General features: G+C 39.3%; 2 protein-coding genes across 2 annotated transcripts; both read left to right on the top strand.

Moving 5' to 3' along the window:
- Positions 1-47: 47 nt before the first annotated feature.
- On the top strand, positions 48-3,134 carry TMEM70 (transmembrane protein 70). Its single transcript, XM_054284870.1, is given in 3 exon segments — positions 48-371; positions 1,381-1,492; positions 2,602-3,134. Coding segments are annotated over 3 exon segments (894 nt in total). The 3' UTR covers positions 3,060-3,134.
- An 8,498-nt stretch (positions 3,135-11,632) lies between these two features.
- On the top strand, positions 11,633-17,101 carry LY96 (lymphocyte antigen 96). The gene is made up of 5 exons (XM_054285178.1): positions 11,633-12,258; positions 13,246-13,335; positions 14,623-14,751; positions 15,621-15,673; positions 16,558-17,101. The coding sequence occupies exons 1-5, from the start codon at positions 12,165-12,167 to the stop codon at positions 16,645-16,647; spliced, it is 456 nt and encodes a 151-aa protein (XP_054141153.1). The 5' UTR covers positions 11,633-12,164; the 3' UTR covers positions 16,648-17,101.
- Positions 17,102-17,730: the final 629 nt, after the last annotated feature.

Raw genomic sequence — 17,730 nt, 5'->3', positions numbered from 1 at the left:
TTGATGTGGCGGTTAATGCCATGGTCTAATTGACATGGTTGGACTCGATGTCCTCAGAAGTGTTTTCCGGCCCAGCCGATTCTGGCATTGCGCGGCTGGGCGGGAGATGCTGACGGGGGCGCCGCGGAGCCGGAGCCGGCCGGAGCCTCCTCCTGCCGGAACCAAAGCGCGGCGCGGCGGCGGCGCACCGGGGGCTGTGGGAGTAGCACCGCCCGCCGTGTCCCCGGTGCGGCCGCGGCCCCGCCATGCTCCCGCTGCTGCTGCTCCGGGCCGCCCCCGCCGCCTGCCGCCCCATCGCCTCCGCATGGCTGCGGGGCGCCGCGCACCCCGCCTGCCGCCACCGGGCCGCTGCCGCTGCGAAGTCCCAACAGGTTCTGTGTGGGGACTATGTGGGAGCGGGGGGAGCGTTCCCGCCCCCCCGGGGAAGGGGGGGCGGCCCTGGGATTGGCGGTTTTGCCCTTAGGGGATGTTGAGGAGGAAAGCGAGGTGCTCCTCGGGGCGTACGCTCAGGTGAAACCGCACCTGCAGTACTTTGTCCAGCTCTGGGGCCGCCCCACTGACCTGCGCAGGCGAGTCCAGAGGAGGGCACCAAAATGACTGGGGGCAGGCAGCACCTCTCCTACGGTGAATGATTGGGGCAATTGAGCTTGTTCAGCCTGGGGAAGAGACCCCTTCGGGATGACCTAGTTGTGTCCTTCCAGTACCTGAAGGGAGCCTACAGGAAAGTCCTGTAGGGAAAAGGGTCTTTTTACAAGGGCATGAAGTGCCAGGACAATGGGAAATGAATTAAAACTGAGAGTAAGTTTAGCTAATCTAACATATTAGGAAAAAAAATCTTTTTCTGTGAAGGCGGTGAGGCACTGGAATAGGTTGCCTAGAGAAGCTGTGGATGCCCCAACCCTCAAGGTGCTTAAGGCTGGCCTGGATGGAGCTTGGAGCAAACTGGTATAGTGGAAGGTGTCCCAGGGCTGTTGGACCTGGATGATCTTTAAGGCCCAGTTCAACCCAGGCCATTGTATTGTTTTATGATCAAAGATATGATGAGCACAGATGCCATGAATGTCTCTCTGCAAAGCTGTGTGTAAATCGATTGCTGCCAAAGTTACCAGTAATGGAGTTGCAAATATTTCATGCTAATTTGGGATATTTGTATGTAAGTTATTAAAACAATCAGGCAGCGTATTAGTTGGAGCTTTTGGGCATGCTTTGGAGTGTAACCTAACTTTAATCCTTAGTTTGAAGTGGTGAGGCTGAAATGCTGGGTTCAGGGCAAGGATAAACTTTGTCTGAGTGCATACATGTATGTGTGTATATGCATGGATAGGTAGATATAAGGTATAATACTGATGTTTTTAGCCCTGTACTGGTTTCATCTTTCAGGTTGCATCTTTTCAAGGAGTGGCTGTTCGCAGCCTCAGCACATCCTCCCCTCATGATCACCCAGAACATGGAAGATTAGTTTATAAAGGAAATTTGGCAAAGACAGTGTTGGGTATGTGACTCAAAGTGGTTTATATTGCCTTTTTCGTTTTTGTGATTTTAACAATATTTAGTAACTTTAAAATGAAACATTAAAAGTGAGTGTTCTCCTTTCCAAGTTTGCCAGAATCTGGATCATATGTACAAAACAGGGTGGTGGTGGTGCTTGGTTTCTGCTTCTCTGCTTGTGTGTGCAGGGAGCTCTGTTCATCTCTGTAACCCCGTAGCCTTCTTTGGCTTCTTTTGAGGCCCTTGGGGTGGCTTATCCAGCCCAGTAAGCAACAAAGATGAGTTATAACTGTTGCTTACATTCTGTGTGCTTGGAAGTGTTCCTGGAACACTTTCCCAGGCAGGCAGGTATTATGATGAAGAGCTCCATCTCTAATGAGACTGCAAATCTTTCTTTGGCCAGTGAATGTTGCAAAGACCTAGTGAAAGGCAAAGCCATTGGATGTTTTCTGATACACATCTTTGAAATGTGTCCTGACATACTTATTTGTCACAGCATCTTGGGCTCCTGGTTTTCAGGGTGATTTAAGGACTGTGGGTAGTCCACAGCACTGGTTACTGTCTTTCAAGAGACATGGAAAATGGATGGGGAGTACTTGCTAATATTTAGTAACACAGGGTTTATGCATGGCAGTATAAGCCAAGCTGGCTTTTTTGTAATACGCTGAATGTCAAGATTAGTTGTTGATGAGGGGAGAAATTCCCTGTCTGCCATCTCTTCAATGAGCACTATTAGATGTGTCCATGAAAGAAGTCAAGTATCATTAGAAATCAGATCTTCTGGAGTCGAGTTTTATTAGAAATCAGTTCTTCTGCCTGTGAAGACAGAAAAGAATTTCATATGTGAGCATAACAGCTAATAGCTGACTGCATCACAGAAATAGAGCTAGCTTTGATAAACCCAGCATGACGGTGCAAACAAATCAGAAGAGTGGCAATGAGACAGATTGGGCTTTCAATGATTTCTCCATAAGCTTAAAAAAATAGGGAAAGGGGTTTTCAGTAACTTCATCAGTTCAAGGCCTTGTTATGTGGTAGGAAAATACAGGTAATTGTAGGGAAAATTTTGCTCACAAGTGTTAACCTTTATTTTCTTTGATTTCTTTTATATAGGTGTGAAGTTTTTCTCTTACTCCACCAGCATATTCAACCTGTTCATGATGCCCTACATCATGCTCAAAAGTGGTATTGGAGTGGAAAGTTTGCTTGTCCAAGGTGCCTTTTATGGGTTGATTGGGATTTTTACGTTTGTAACTCCAGTTACTTTGCATCTCCTTACAAAAGGTTACGTGATCCGGCTCTATTATAAAGATGAAGTGGACACCTATACAGCCATTACCTACAATGCCATCTTGGCAGAAAAAGCAACTGTTTTCCATCAGAAGGATGTAAAGATTCCAGATATCTCCAAGATGTTTACAACATTTTATGCTAAAACGAAGTCAATGCTTGTTAATCCTACGCTTTTCCCAAATCCTCAGGATTATAACCATCTCATGGGCTATGACAAATCCTCAATTTTTAAATTTGAGGATTTAGAGGCGGTAAAGGAAGCTGATGAAAGGAAATAATTTGAAGATAATGTCAGTGTTATTGTCCATAATGCAGTAGTATATATGTGAAAGAATGTAAAAATCTATTACACTTGCTTAAGTATCAGGTAGCTGGAGTTTTCCATATGCATTTTGGAATGTATAAAGAGAGACATTTATTAAAAAATATTGCAAACAATGTGAGGATTTCTTTAGAGTTAATGACACATAAAATACAGTAAAAAAAGGAGATGCTTAGCCCTGTCTTTTGCTTGTTTATTCTTGGTTTGATTGTTGGTTTTAGCTCTCCAGAGAACTGTAAAATGCTTGAGCTGTGTGGCAGTCCCACCACCTCTGTGTCAGGAGACACTAATTTCCTATCAAGTATGTAGTTTAGATGTTAAGCTTTAAACATTAATTGTACTTAATCTAAAAATACCAGGCATTTTGTTGCTGCTGATGGTGGTATAAAGGGAGTGATCGTGGCTTTGCTTTCCCTTTGTGAGACCATCGGTAGCCAGGAGGAGTCTCTGGAAAGCAAACAGGTATTCTTGTGAATTCCTGCTACAACTCCCTGCCAGAGGAGAGAAGAGCATGGGGACAATGGCTGTGTATGTATAGAGCAGTAAGTTCTAGCTACTCAAAGGTACTCTGGTAAACTAAAGTCCCACTCCAAGCAACCCTGTCCCCAAAGGTGGAGAGCAAGAAGCTTCTCTTCTTGGGCATGGGAAAGCACTGTGACATAAGATTGGCTCTGTGAGCATCCCCCTGACAAGAGGTACTGTATTTGAATCAACAAAGAAAATTTAGCAGTAGTGGTTAAAATGCATTCTGTCAGCATTTATGTAAGGTGGGGAAGCAATTGTGCCTTTGAAGAACACACCTCTTGATTTTCAGGTGAAGAAAGCCACCTTTTACTCAACTTAAAAAGGGGAATCTGGTCTTAGACTGGTTCTTCTCCCTTGAGTGTGTAGAAGTTGGATTTAAATTTTTTAGCTGAAGGCACATAAACTGACAGATACTTGTTTTCAAAGAATGAAGGGCCTTAATATTTTGAGACATAAAAATTACTGAATTGAAAAAAAAACAAAATTAGAATTAATCCTTTTGTATTAACAGTGCCCTTTGTAATAAGAAAATCTGATACTTGCTACTAGTCATCCTGATCCTGCAAATAAAAAAATTATAGCTAACCTTCAAGCTGTTTCCTAAGTTGTAGCTGAAAAACTGTATTTAAAAGTCTAAATGTCTTCCAATACTATTATTTCAATTTCCTTTTGCAGGATGACACCACACATGATAATTAACAAGGGTTTTGAATGTTGCTTTTCTGACTGCCCTCAATGCACTTGCTTAATAATTAAAAAGCAAATCGTCCCATCCCAATATTTTTGAGGCAGTTTTTTTGGGTTGGCACAACTGTAATTCTAAAAGGGTGATAATGTCTTGTTAAGCTAGTATCATTCCATGGGTAGCAATAATATATAAATAAAATTTTCATAAAATAATATTGAACATGTGAGATTCAAGTTATATTGAACAAGCAATTCTGATCACCTGGTTGTACTAGTTGTCCTCATTGAAATGGTGTTTTACACTTAGTTAAAAGTAATCTTTGTCTGATGCATTCACTCACTTCTTTTGGTGCTTGCATTGAAAGATGAGATTGGCTTGATCTTCCAATGACAAATATGGGGAGAACAGGAAGTAGAGTTTGCTGGAGAAGGTAAAGGAAAGGCCCCAAAATTATATATATGTACTCCATAAACAATATCAAAATCCTCATCTTTTCCTTCTGACTGCAAAAAGTTTTCATTTCTAAATTTGAGATTTGGCCAATTCAGAATGAAGCAGCAAGAGTAAGACATCTCCATGCCAGTGGCTAAATTTCTATCTATGGAAGATAAATATTATTCTGCTCATGTTCTGGTAGTGAAAAGCTACTGAAGCTAGTAGGTGGCTTTCTGACACACAGATGATTAAAAATAATATTAATGAATCCAGAATTCTACCAGAAGATAGGTGATGATTCTGGCTGGGATGTAGTCTCAGAAAAAATACTTAATACTTCCAATGTGCAACTTGAAAATAATAGGGTAGTACTTTTATACTAGGAAAAAGAAGACCAGACCTACTCAATATTCTACTTGCTTTTGCTTTGTTTGCTGCTACACTTAGATTGGAATTGTAGGACCATTTAGGTTGGAAAGGACCTCCAAGATCATTAACTCCAACCAGCACTGCCAATTCCACCACTAAACGACATCCTTAAGTACCACATTTATGTATCTTTTGGATACCTTCTGGCATGGTGACTCAACCACTTCCCCAGGGAGCCATGCCAGTGCTTGACAGCCCTTTCAGTGAAGAAATCTTTCCTAATATCCTGGCTAAACATCCCCTGGTGCAGCTTGAGACTGTTTCCTCTTGTCCTATATTGCTTGTTTCTTGGGAGAAGAGACAGATCCCTGCCTTGGTACAACCTGCTTTCAGGTTGTAGAGACTGATAAGATCACTCCTGAGCCTCCTTTTCTCCAGAGTGAACAACCCCAGTTCCCCCATCTCTTTGTTCTTCATAAGACTTGTGCTCCAGACCCTTCACCAGCTTCACTGCCCTTCTCTGGTCACACTCAACACCTCAATGTCCTTTGTGTTGTAAGGGGCCCAAACATGAACACAGAACTTGAGTATACTTGCACATATTTGACTGGTTTATATTGTTGAGAGCAGTTATTCACATTAGAATCAAAATAAAGGAAGGGGATTGTAATCCAAAAAGACTTCCAAGATGTGTTTCTTCTCTGCTCTGGGTTCTGAGCAGTCATCTTAAGATATTTTTTAGTGCATTGTCTGCATTTCCAGGTGGGAAGCTCTGAAATGCTTTGTGTCTTTCTATGGTAGAAAATGTGCATAAATCAGAACAGGCCCCTTTGCTACTAACAAATCGTGCAAGGAAATCAACTGTGGTGTGAGTGTTTCCATAAACAAATTACTACCAGGTAATTCCCAAAGTCTGTTAGCTCCATGTCTGTTTAACAACCCTATTAATTACGTGAATGACTATTTTTTCTAGTGTATTTTTCTTCAGTTTCACACATTTGGTGAAAACCAGTACTAAGTGCAGAACTATTACTGCCTGCTAACATTTTCATCCCTGGAAGTTGTTGATATTTCTTTGGGTATAGGTAACTTGTACATGATATGGAAGAAACTATTTATGAGATCTAAAGAATATGCTTGTACGTGTGGAGGTTCTGAAGGAAATACTGATGTAGGAGCCCAGTTTTCTGAAATAAATGATTTACAAACTCTTTATTTGCAAGGAAATGCGTACCGTGAATGCTGACAGCTCCAGCAGCCTTTTCAGGACCAACCAATCAGTTGTGCATAGCAGCTGGACATGTCTTACCCTGGTCCCAGTTTCACTCAATCTGGTATGAAGAGCAGGAATATATCAATGTGTATCAGCAATAGTGTGGCCAGCAGGACTAGGGTAGTGATTGCCCCCCATTACCCGGCACTGGTGAGGCCTCACCTCATGTACTGTGTCCAGTTTTGGGGCCCTTAATTCAGGGAGGACATGAAGGTGCTGGAGTGTGTCCAGAGAAGAGCAATGAAGATGGTGAAGGGTCTAGAGGGTAAGTCCTGAGAGGAGCAGCTGAAAGAGCTGTGATTGTTTAGCCTGGAGAAAAGGAGGCTCGGGGGGAACTTTTCTTAGAGGAGGTTGTGGCCAGATGGGGCTGGTTGCCTGGAGTGATCTCCCAGGCAACCAGCAACAGGATGAGAGGAAATGTCCTCAAGCTGTGCCAGGGGAGGTTCAGGTTGGACATCAGGTGAAATTTCTTCATAGAAAGGGTGATTAGACTTTGGAAAAGGCTGCCAAGGTCATAGGTCAAACTTTTGACTGAACACCACTGTGCCAGCTACACCAGGGCACTGAGTGCCATATCCAGTCTTGCCTTGAACACCTCCATCTGTGAGGTTAATTTTGGCATGTTTTGGTCCTTTGCACTGCACCTCACTTCATCCCAGACAATTTTCTTGTAGTCACTAAATCTCCCCATTTTCTTTCTTTTTTTTTCTTCAATTGCATTTCATTTGATCCTATCTCCTTTCCAAAGTGTTTGTAAGTCTTTTGTGTTTAGCAAAATTTCGTTTCCCTTCCCGAAATTCCATTGCCTTTTGGGAAGGGAAACAAAATCTTGAGAAACAGAAAAAAAGGACTTACAAACACTTTGGAAAGGAGATAGGATCAAATGAAATGCAATCTAAGTAAAACCAAAAAAATCAGAAAATTGGGACATTTTGTGACTACAAGCAAATGGACCGAGATTAATGAGGTGCAGTGCAAAGGACCAAAACATGCCAAAACTAACCTCACAGATGCTGCAAAAGCAGGGTAAAAAAAATCAAGGAGGAAGACAGAACTTTGAGGGGAAGATATGAGAGACATGGCATGGATACTGAAAAAAAAAATTTCGCCAAAGTGAAAGTCATCAAAAGGCATGGGATGCCATGAAGTGCAAGGGCTTGGACCAAAGCTTGCCAAAATTGATCCCCATTGAAATGGTAAGATTTATTTTCCTTTTCCTAAAGGAGTTGTTCAAGGAAACACCCTCTATATGTTGAACTTTGTGATTTCACTGGTCTTTTCCAACCTAGCTAATTCTGTTATTCGGTATGAAATTACTTGAGACTCCTTTCTAGACACATTCTTCCTATCCCTTTCCAGCCTTAAAAGCTTCCAGAAAAGGTCAAAGGTCATTTTTATCTTCCGCCTTTGAATAATAGTCAGGATATATGCAAATTTTTCTTTTCAGACTTTTGCTACATGCTATTTTGTTGCTGGTGGCCCTCTCCCTTTCTCAAATTTTTGGCCTTGTTCACATTATTATTCATTAGTCCCTATCCTTCTTAATTCTAAAGTACAAAGTTCCTTTTCATGTTTTAAAGTTATTTTTTAAATGAAATTATCCTACAACCCTCTCTTTTTTTTTTTTTTTTGGTGCAAATGTAAAAGTTCTTGATGAGGAAATTATCCCTTTTTGGTACTTCAAAGTTTAATGTTTAAATGTTTAATGTTGAATGTTTAAAGCTGTAAAGTACTTCATGCTCTTAACCACACTGTAGTATTAAAAGTTAACTAATTTGACTGGACCTTGCTTTATTACATACCAAAGTCATCATATTGGGAAAGATGAAGAAAATCTGTAAATTTTTTCATGGAACCATGAGGGTTTGATTTAGGTGATGGAAACTTCATGAAAGTCTCTTTGTGCTGTAAAAATTAAGAGCAGACATGAATTATTACAACTGCTCAACATAACTTAATAGGGTGGAAACTTGGTAAACTGCTGTAATTTGGTTGCTCTGGAGTTCTGTGGCCATACCACAGATTTCTTCACGTCTCATACCATGGATTTCTTCATTCCCCAGTGTAGAGCATAGCCTGCTGCAGCCTGCATGAGAAATGGGACAAGTGTGCGTAGCTGTGGGTTGGATCCACTATAATAAGATTATCCCAGAGCTACACAGACCTCAGCAAGCAGCTATTTTAAGCAGGGAATAGCAGAGAACAAGAGCAAACAGCCGCAAAATATGTCCAGCTGTCTCCCTTTCTAGAATTCCAGGATGGAAAGTGTTGCTGTGGTGTGCATACTGTGAGCCTCAGGTAGGATATCTCCCTTTCTTATCCCTTCATCCTCTTATCTCTCTTCTTTTTTGGCAATTTTAATAGTTTAATGAATACTTCAGGGTACAACTGTAAGTTTTAGTCCTAAACTTGGCCTGCAGAGAATAAACCATAAGGCTACTGGCAAGAGACAGGGAGTTATTTCCAACATAATAGTTTGCACAGGAAAGCCATACCACCTGGTATGTGTTTGCTACATTTTAATAGTCTCCAGTGGTTTAATGGGATATATTTAAATCAAAACACTAAGCCAAAGTTCATACAGCATTTAACATTATTCAACATAATGCACAGCACTTTTTCTCTATTTCAAAAACTCTTGTTTCTTACTCAAATGCAACCAATGCTCCACTGGATATGTTCCAGTGCCCTGTTCTTGGTTTGGACTCCTATGGCACTCTCAAACATTTAATTAGTTGCCTGTAGAGGAAATTAATCCTCTACATCTTTATTGTGTCCCTGGGTATGACTTGCTACTTTCACTATAAAAATTGTCAAAGATAGGGTGAGGGGATTTGAGAAGAGTCCACAGTTTTCTATTCTTCATGCTGATAGCTGAGTGTATTTTTATTTTGTGAATGCAGTCTTATGCCTTATATAGGTCCCTTTTACGTTATGGTGCCTCCAGCATCAACCCTAAACCTAGAATCAGTAGGAATAAATGTCTGCTTCCAGGTGAAAAACTATTTACTTCAAAAACTCACAAATGGTCCTACAAAGAAAATTATTATTGCCTCTTTCTTTATTTAATAAATGTGGTTAATGTCTTAAAAGAGTTTTCCATTAAAGTGAAATTTTGTTACATGGCAAAGGATAGGATATAATCTTTAATTCTGTCTAACACTCTGAAATTGAGTACTTTCCCTTGGTGTATTGGTGTACTATTATTTATTTTTCTGTGATGGGATATTACGATCATGCATATTATAAATCTTTCCAGAGGGAATTTTAATGTCTTATAAGTGCTCATCTGGTCAATGTACTGATCTGCAGCCAACAATCCAAATACAAAGTGATTATTTTGAAAAGCAATCATAAAGGAAGTTAAGCACTTCTTGGATGCATTGGGAAAGAAGATAAAAATATCATGAATTATTTTAAGGATTTTAACCACAAATCAGAGAGGAACCTTGGAATAAACTTCTGTTCCCAATATCTCAGATGTAGCAAAATTAAAAGTCATAGGTATGAAGTTCTAAATTCTTTAGACTTGAATTTATGTACTGTTAATTGGACATGAGAGCTGGTTCCTACAGAATTTACTTGCAGAGGATTTCGAAATAAATGAAATATTTCACTGACAAAACCTCAGTGAAGTAACATTATTGTGTAGCTCTTTCCACTTCCTTTTTGCCTTCTTTCTGGGTTGGAATACATAAGAAAAAGATTATAGTAAAGAAAAAAGATTTAGTAAAATTAAAGTGTATAGAACTTTATAATCTGCAGTGATCCTCATACTGGCTTGAAAGGAACAGAACAGACTCTTCACACTATTAGTGCACTGGTTTGGGACTTTAGTAATCATCACAAGTTGTCACTTCTATGAACAGCATTGATATTGGCATGAAACGCCACAAGCATCTAAAACAGAATTTGCTGAAAGCATTTAAAAATAATTAAGGTTATTTTGATTTAATGACAGTTTGACCAAACACAGCGGTCAAGGTTGTAGGCTTTATAATCATGGTCATAAGGGATATTTTATCTATGATACCAGTAGTACTTATTGTTCCTATTTTCCCATTTAGCCAGCCAGATACTTTAAATCTGAGCTTTCTTACACTGGCTTTTTAAAGCATTTGAGTAGTCTTGTGCAATAAAAGTGCAATAAGGAAGGAGCAGGAGGTTTCTGCATGTGTCTGTCTGTCTGAGCCACCAGGGGGGACTCATTCCTCATCTATAACTTTTCTGCAGCAAGTATCTGAAAGAAACACCCATGCCCGAACCAGGTCTAGAAAGTCAATTCAGCAGAGAGTTTGTCTTCTTTCATATTAAGAGAGCTTTATGCAAAATCTTGTCAATCTGCAGTGCTCTTTCCACTCTGCCCATGAGTGCGTCAGCCGCCCAACGCATTGAGCAGCAAAGCCAGACCAAGTCTGGCCACAGAGGGACCCGAGTTCAGCTGGGAAATCTTGTGTATCAGTGGGATATGGTCACTGCCACCCCCTGCCTACTTCAGACTGACCTGGGACTTGTGCTAAACCTGTTGGACTGATGAAGACTCGGCAGACAGCCTGGCTTGGCTTCTCACAGGTTAAACTCCTTCACACCACTGGTCATGGCTTCGTGGCTGAAAGGAATATTTTTTGGCTGTATGTGCAAAAGGTAGCTCTTCTTTCGTAGCTGTTTCACAGCTCCTTTGTGACTGTCTCACTACTGCATTTCTTTTTCCCAACTATTACAGCCTTCCTGATTTATTTCAATTTCACTGTGTGTCTTACTATTTTTAAGCAAAATTTGTCCATCTTGAAACAGAACTGTGTTATTGCTATGATCACAAGGATGTTTTATAGCATCCTGTTAAACAACAGCAAAAATCTGTGTGTGATGTATGTACTCTGGAGACCTGTCAGGAAAGTGATATAATTTTGAATTCCCACTTAAAAGCCAAATACTGAGAATTTCTTAAAATTTTGGACTCTGTCAGGCCAGTGGGACTCTTCTTGTGGTCTATAGAAAGATTTGGAAATACTGAAGGGAATTCTCTAGCTGCATTAAATTTTCAAATTTTTGTCTTATTTTGTAAATTATTTCATGTAGTAGTTACTTATTTGGTACTTTCAGGCACCTTGAATTCAATTTCCCCTTTCCTTAATTAATCTAGGAATTTCCCCCATTTCTGGGCACAATCAGTCATGGTTTTTGTGCACATCATAGCATCAGATGGTTGCATTCAGCTCCATTTGATCTAATTACATTCCTTCAGATGTCTGGTGTATTCTTAAAGCATAGTGAGCTTTGTAAGAAGCTCACATGAAAACCAGTGAGAGGTACTGGCTAACCATAAAAATAAAAGAATGGACTTGGTTTTCATCAGCTGTGGATTTTTCTCTTCTTTAATATGTGCAGGAAACTCTGTGTTTGAAATTATGCCTTTAAAAATCTTACCCCTGATGACTCAACTAAACTTGCTCATTACGTGCTTCTGGTAGTCATAATGTCATTCCACTTCCCCATTTCACACAGTTTTCTCTTTAGTTTTTCACTCTTGGTTTCAGCTGCACTGTCTGGGGAAAATGTAACAACAAAAGCAGGAATTCTTTTTCTTAACAAAATTTATTGTGATGATAAATGACAGTGCTGCAGCAGAATTAACAAAGGTTGCAGAGAATTTGATAAATAGCAGAACTTTCCCCGAAGACATGTGACTGATGATGACTGTGCTGAATTTTCTTCCTCTTTCTCCCAAGTGAAGTTTTATACCATCAAATACTGAGCAAAAAAAAGTAACTATGTTTGGACTCCTCTTTTTCATTTTATTTACCCCTGGAGTCAGTGAATTAATTTGTACATCATCAGATCTTGAAATGTCGTATACTTTTTGTGGTAAGTAAAAAAATAGGTAATCCTTTTGTTAAATTTCTGGAATAATTACTGTAGTCTGAGGGATTGTGAGTTTTCTTTTAAATTTGTTTCTTTTCTTTCTCTGTTTCTTTGAGAAATACAGAAAAAGAACAAGAAGTATATTTCTATTATTAATCCCTCTGTTATAAGAATTTTACTTCATAGGCATAGGCAAATCTTACCACAAGGCTGGTTCCAGCAGCCAGGAGAGAGAGAATTTTATTCTCAAGTCAAGTAGGCATGTTTTTGTTCAGAAAATATTAGAAGATAATGGATTTAAACTAGTTTTGCAAGTACTCTGTTGTATAAATTATACCTATTGAGTTAACCAGTATGTTACAATGAAAAGCTTGAAGTATGTGAAAAAAAAAAGAGGGAATGTCATATTCTCTCAGGCTGCAGTACCAATCAGGTTCTGAGACAGCATGGTGTGTCCCTCCTTGCCCTGTCTGTGTCATGGGCTGATATTTTGTGTGTTTTAAAAATGCAAGGTGGGTAAGTCACAGAGCAAATCTACTTAAAGGTTCATTTACATTACCTGGAAAATTTGCTGATGCATTAAAAATATTTTTAGCTCTTGTCAGCATGATTAGCATAAGTAGGGATATTTTCAGTAGAAGACCATGCTGGTTTAGTGCTAATAAAGAGGTTTTATATCTTCAAAAGAGAAGTAAAGGTACTTTTGTCTCTGTTTTTTTGTGTGCAAAATATCATCAACCAAAAATTTACTTCTCTTTACTTAAAGAAATATGATACTGATTTTGCCCTTTAAATGTAAAAAAAATAATAACATAATTTTAAAAACATGTTTAATATTTACCACACATATTCTATTGAGCAATTTTATGGCATATAACTTAAATACATTTAAAAATATGTATGTGGTTTTTGTATAACTGTATATTCTTATTATTTTATGGAGAAACCTATTCGCACTATCAATGTGAAATGATTTTTTTTCCCCTGTAGATTCTACAGCTCATTCTTTCAAGTTTAATCTGACACCTTGCAGCACAAGGAACAAACCTGTCTGGAAGGCTGCTCTTACCTGGATTCCAAGTGAGTGTCTCTTAACCAGACAATTATATTCTGGAAATGCTGAAAATGAAATACAACTGAAAGACTGACACTTCATCCTAAATGCCATGTGATTTAGGAAATTGATTTCTGGGGTTAAAAATGGAACAGATAAACTACAGTGATGGACAGAAATGATGATTTGTGAAATGTGTTTGAGTTTTAGTTGGAGCAGTTACCAGAGCCCTGCACGCAGGACTGTCACTGTAAATGCAAATCTGTGGCAGTTTAGGTGTATGTGTATTTTGGTCTTGTGGCCTGGACAAGATCCAGGTCTTTTAAAGGAGAGAGAGTATCATCAGGCCCTCCAAATATGGCAGGACTTCTATGAAGAATATGTATGTTCCAGAAGCTGGGAATGGTACTGCATTTTGTGTGCAAACCTAACTGTGATCTTTAAACCCACCTTTAAGGCAGCAAGCTCAGCTAATGAAATGTTTAGGATCTGGTTGTATCATAAACTTCCCTTTCTGCATTAGGTTTACTTCCCTTGAAAGACATTTTTATGATGCATTTATGATAGTTTCTTTGCAATGTGACAGTGGTCACAAGGGTCTTCAGGGTGAGAGAGAGGCGAGAATGTTAACCTCATGTTCAGAAGGCTTGATTTATTATTTTATTATATATACATAACATTATGACTATACTAAAAGGAATAGAAGGAAAAGTTCTCAGAAGGCTAGCTAAGCTAAGAATAGCAAAGGAATGAATAACAAAGGTCTGTGTCTCAGCAGAGAGTGAGACCCAGCTCTGCCTTGAGTGGTCAGTAAATCCAAACATCCACAGGAGACAGTCACGGATCCACCTGTTGCATTCCACAGCAGCAGATAACCGTTGTTTACACTTTGTTGCTGAAACCTCTCAGCTTCAGCAGGAAAAATCCTAACAAAAGGATTTTAATGAAAAGATGTCTGTGACATTTGCAACACCTGCTTAAAACTAAGGTCTTCATTTGAGCACATGTTTAGGGTAGCTGTGGAGTTGAATGAACTCTGCTTCCTTTACTAAAGAAATTAAAACAGACTTTGAAATTTCTCTCCCAAATATTTTTTAAGAATAATTTTTTGTTGTTGTTGAAAACAACAATAGATTTTTTCCTTTTTCTTCTGGAAGTAGAAGTTTTCAAGACACATACCTTTTTAATTTTGGGGAAGTCTTACAAAAATACAGTATTTTGACTAAATCTAGTTTTTATCTAAAGAGCATGTCTCCATATACACTTTTCCTCTCCATCAGTTACCATTTTCTTACTTGCCATGTTTTCATTAGGAAGTGACATTCACTTTTTGAAGATTGTCTTCAATGTCTGGTATGATGGTGCCAAAGCACTCCTCTGGAAGGAGCTCCTCTGCAGCGGAGCTGACGATGAATACTCACTGTGCGGAACGCTGAAAGGAGGTTGGTGTGAAAATACATGGTGCAATCAACCCGTGCAAACACAGTTTTGTCCCCACAATCTAGACCTTGCTTGGCAGGCAGCAGACCTCAGAGCAGGCAATTCTCCAGTGCCAGAATCCCAGTGAAGTAGGAAATACCCAAATTCTTTATTTTAACATCTTTGTACTGCAGTTTCCATCTCCATAAATGAGTATTACTAATATCCTTCATCTGATGATGACACTTATTCTGAACATCTCTAAAATGACATGGAAAGATTGCATTTGACTGGACTGAACAGGAAATTTGACAGGCACTGTGGGCACGACTAATATCCAGAACAAAGTTTATTTAGATATGTGTTTGGATGGATTTTTTAAGAGATTTTATACACCTATGTAGGATGATGATTTTTTTTTTTTCCAATAGAGAAGAGTGAATCCTTCAGTAGGGGCTAACAAGTATTAACACAATACATGCTCAGATTCAGAGAATCCAGGCAGGATGTCAGACTAAAGGCCAAAAAGACCTGTAAGGATGTCAAAATAGAGTCTGTTTTCCTTTCTTTAAGAATCAGTATTAGCTCTCTTCAGTTACCATTCAAGTGAACTACTATTACAAGTTAAATTACTGGAGTTATCACAGTAGGATTTGTCTGGAGGAGATGTTGCAGGAGCACTGTGGTTAATTTCTATTTTCTGATGTGGTTTCAACAAAAAGTCAGAGCTCTGAGAGAAGAACCAGATGAGGGCTTTATCAGTGAAAAAGTAAGTGACATTGGCAACTGCTGCTCAGAGATATTCCATATTGCTTTGAAATTATTTAAGCTGTCTGATTGATGGCTTTATGGTTAAGTAACTCTTTGTATTATAATTATCTCTGTTTTTCAGAAACACTTGACTCAGCATTTGACATTAAAGGCTCAAGATTAGAATTTCCAAAGGTACTTTGCAATGTTTTATATAATAGTAAAATCACATGCTTACAGGTATACTTTTTTCTGAAGAAAGATGTTCAGCCAAACTGTAGAAAACAGAAGAGGAAATGTCAGAAAACTTTCTTATAATAGAATTGATGACAATAAAATGGTAGCATCTCTGAAATGCTAGATGTTCTAAGGTTATTATTCCTCTTTCTTCCTTTATTTTATAAAAGAAAAGACCAAAGTAATCAGTTAATGTCACCTTAATGACTTAATTTTGTTTGGTAAATTATTCTCTTTCCTTTTACCTGTTTGAGTAAATTCATTCATATTCCTTCTCCCCGTTTCATTCTTTATTTTACATTTTCTTCACATGCTGCTCTTTTACTCCATGAAACCATTTTCAAAGATTTGAAATGGGATAACAGTATCCAAAAAGTAAAAGCAGCTCTCTACTGTTAAACCAGGGGCAGCACCAGTCCTCAGGTTTATGTCACTAGGGAACTCCTACTGGTCCAAAATCTCCACCATCCTCCTTACCTCATGGGCCTTCAACAGTCCAAGAGACCTTGTAGCCCCAGAGCTTGTAACAGACAGGAACATCCTCTGCCATGAGCTTCCTCCTATCCTTGAGGAACTCATGGTAGACCTGACACTTCCTGGTGGGACTCTGCTGGACCAGGAAATGCTGTTCCTGAGCAGGCTGGCCATGAGAAGGAAGGTGAACACTGTTTTATTTTTATGCACTCATTTACCTGACTATACCTATGAGGACAGTCCCTGATGGGAATGTGTCTTTTTCAGTTCTAACAGAAATCACCAGAATCATTCCAAGAAGCCACTTAGACAAGAGCAGGCAGTATTGTGGACTAATTTTCTTTTTTTTTTTTTCTTCCTTGTTTTAGGGCGATTATAGTATTGTTGTGCAAGGATTCTCTGATGATTCTGAGAATAATATGCTCATATGCTTGAATTTTACCATGATAGTGAAATAAGATGCTTTCTGAGTGCAACAAACTTCTCAAATAATTCCAGAATATGGAGGTCACTTCTGTGAGCGACTGGGATCCAAGCTGTGAAGTAATATGCACACTGAACTTCCTGAGGCAGAACACATCATGTGCTGTCTGGGAAGCTATAAAATATAGTCTTTCTCATTTGTAGCACAGTCATAATCAGTTGCTCAGCCAATGTGCCCAAAATTTCTGGGAATCAGGCATCCTGATTAATCCATGGAATTACCCTGACTGGATGGCAGGCTGGTCCTGCATTTTGGTGCTGTGCCTTGAGTTACAATAAAGTTGAGTGCTTCAGGCTGAGCTAAAGTAATCAAGAAGTTTTGAAATTTTGAAGTGCCAGAATCAAAAGTTCATCAGTATTCAATTTAAAACAACACAGCAATTGAATTTGGGAACCCTGCTGTGAGGTGGTGGGGGATGTTTTTTTGGTTTGTTTGAGTTTTTTTCTTTTCTTGTAACAATAAAACTTGTTAGTACAATCAATTTAAGAGATTTTTTTTCTCCTGTTATTTTCTGATGTTTCTTCAGATGTTTCATATTGTTCTGCACTGTTTACACCAAGCTGAAACAGAGGAGTAATAATTTGTTATGTGGTAGTAGCTGATGTGGATAAAATCCAAAGTGGAACCCATTTTTTTTCCAGTTACACTGATACGGTACAGCTGAATTTTGTCATCCAGAGCTGCAGCTGCAATCCCTTAGAATGTTTTTAGCTCTTGCTCAGAGTCCAAGAGGCAGAGGCTACACAAACTGTGTCCTTCAGAAGCAGGAGGTGGTGTCACACAACAGGTTGATCTATTCCTCAGTTATTCCTCTAAGGTATTTCCAAAGTTTTCCTGTAGCTTTTACCTCTTGGGCAGCTGACACTGAGTACCCCCCTGCCCTCTCTGTTGCTCCTCTGCACCCCAGACCTTCAGTCAGGCTTTGGTGGAGTATGAGATCTGGTCCTTAGGAAAAGGGCTGTTCTGTTTCCATCCTCAGCCCCCAGACAGCAGGGCTGGTGAATTTAGTGAGTTCAGACTTTTCCCCAACTAGCTGGACACTGTTGAAGCTGCACAT

This window comes from Melozone crissalis, unplaced genomic scaffold, assembly GCF_028551555.1.
Source record: "Melozone crissalis strain CALT ecotype California unplaced genomic scaffold, PUWL_Pcris_2 ptg000042l_1, whole genome shotgun sequence".
Classification (NCBI taxonomy): domain Eukaryota; kingdom Metazoa; phylum Chordata; class Aves; order Passeriformes; family Passerellidae; genus Melozone; species Melozone crissalis.
This window is presented reverse-complemented; position numbering and strand designations above follow the sequence as displayed.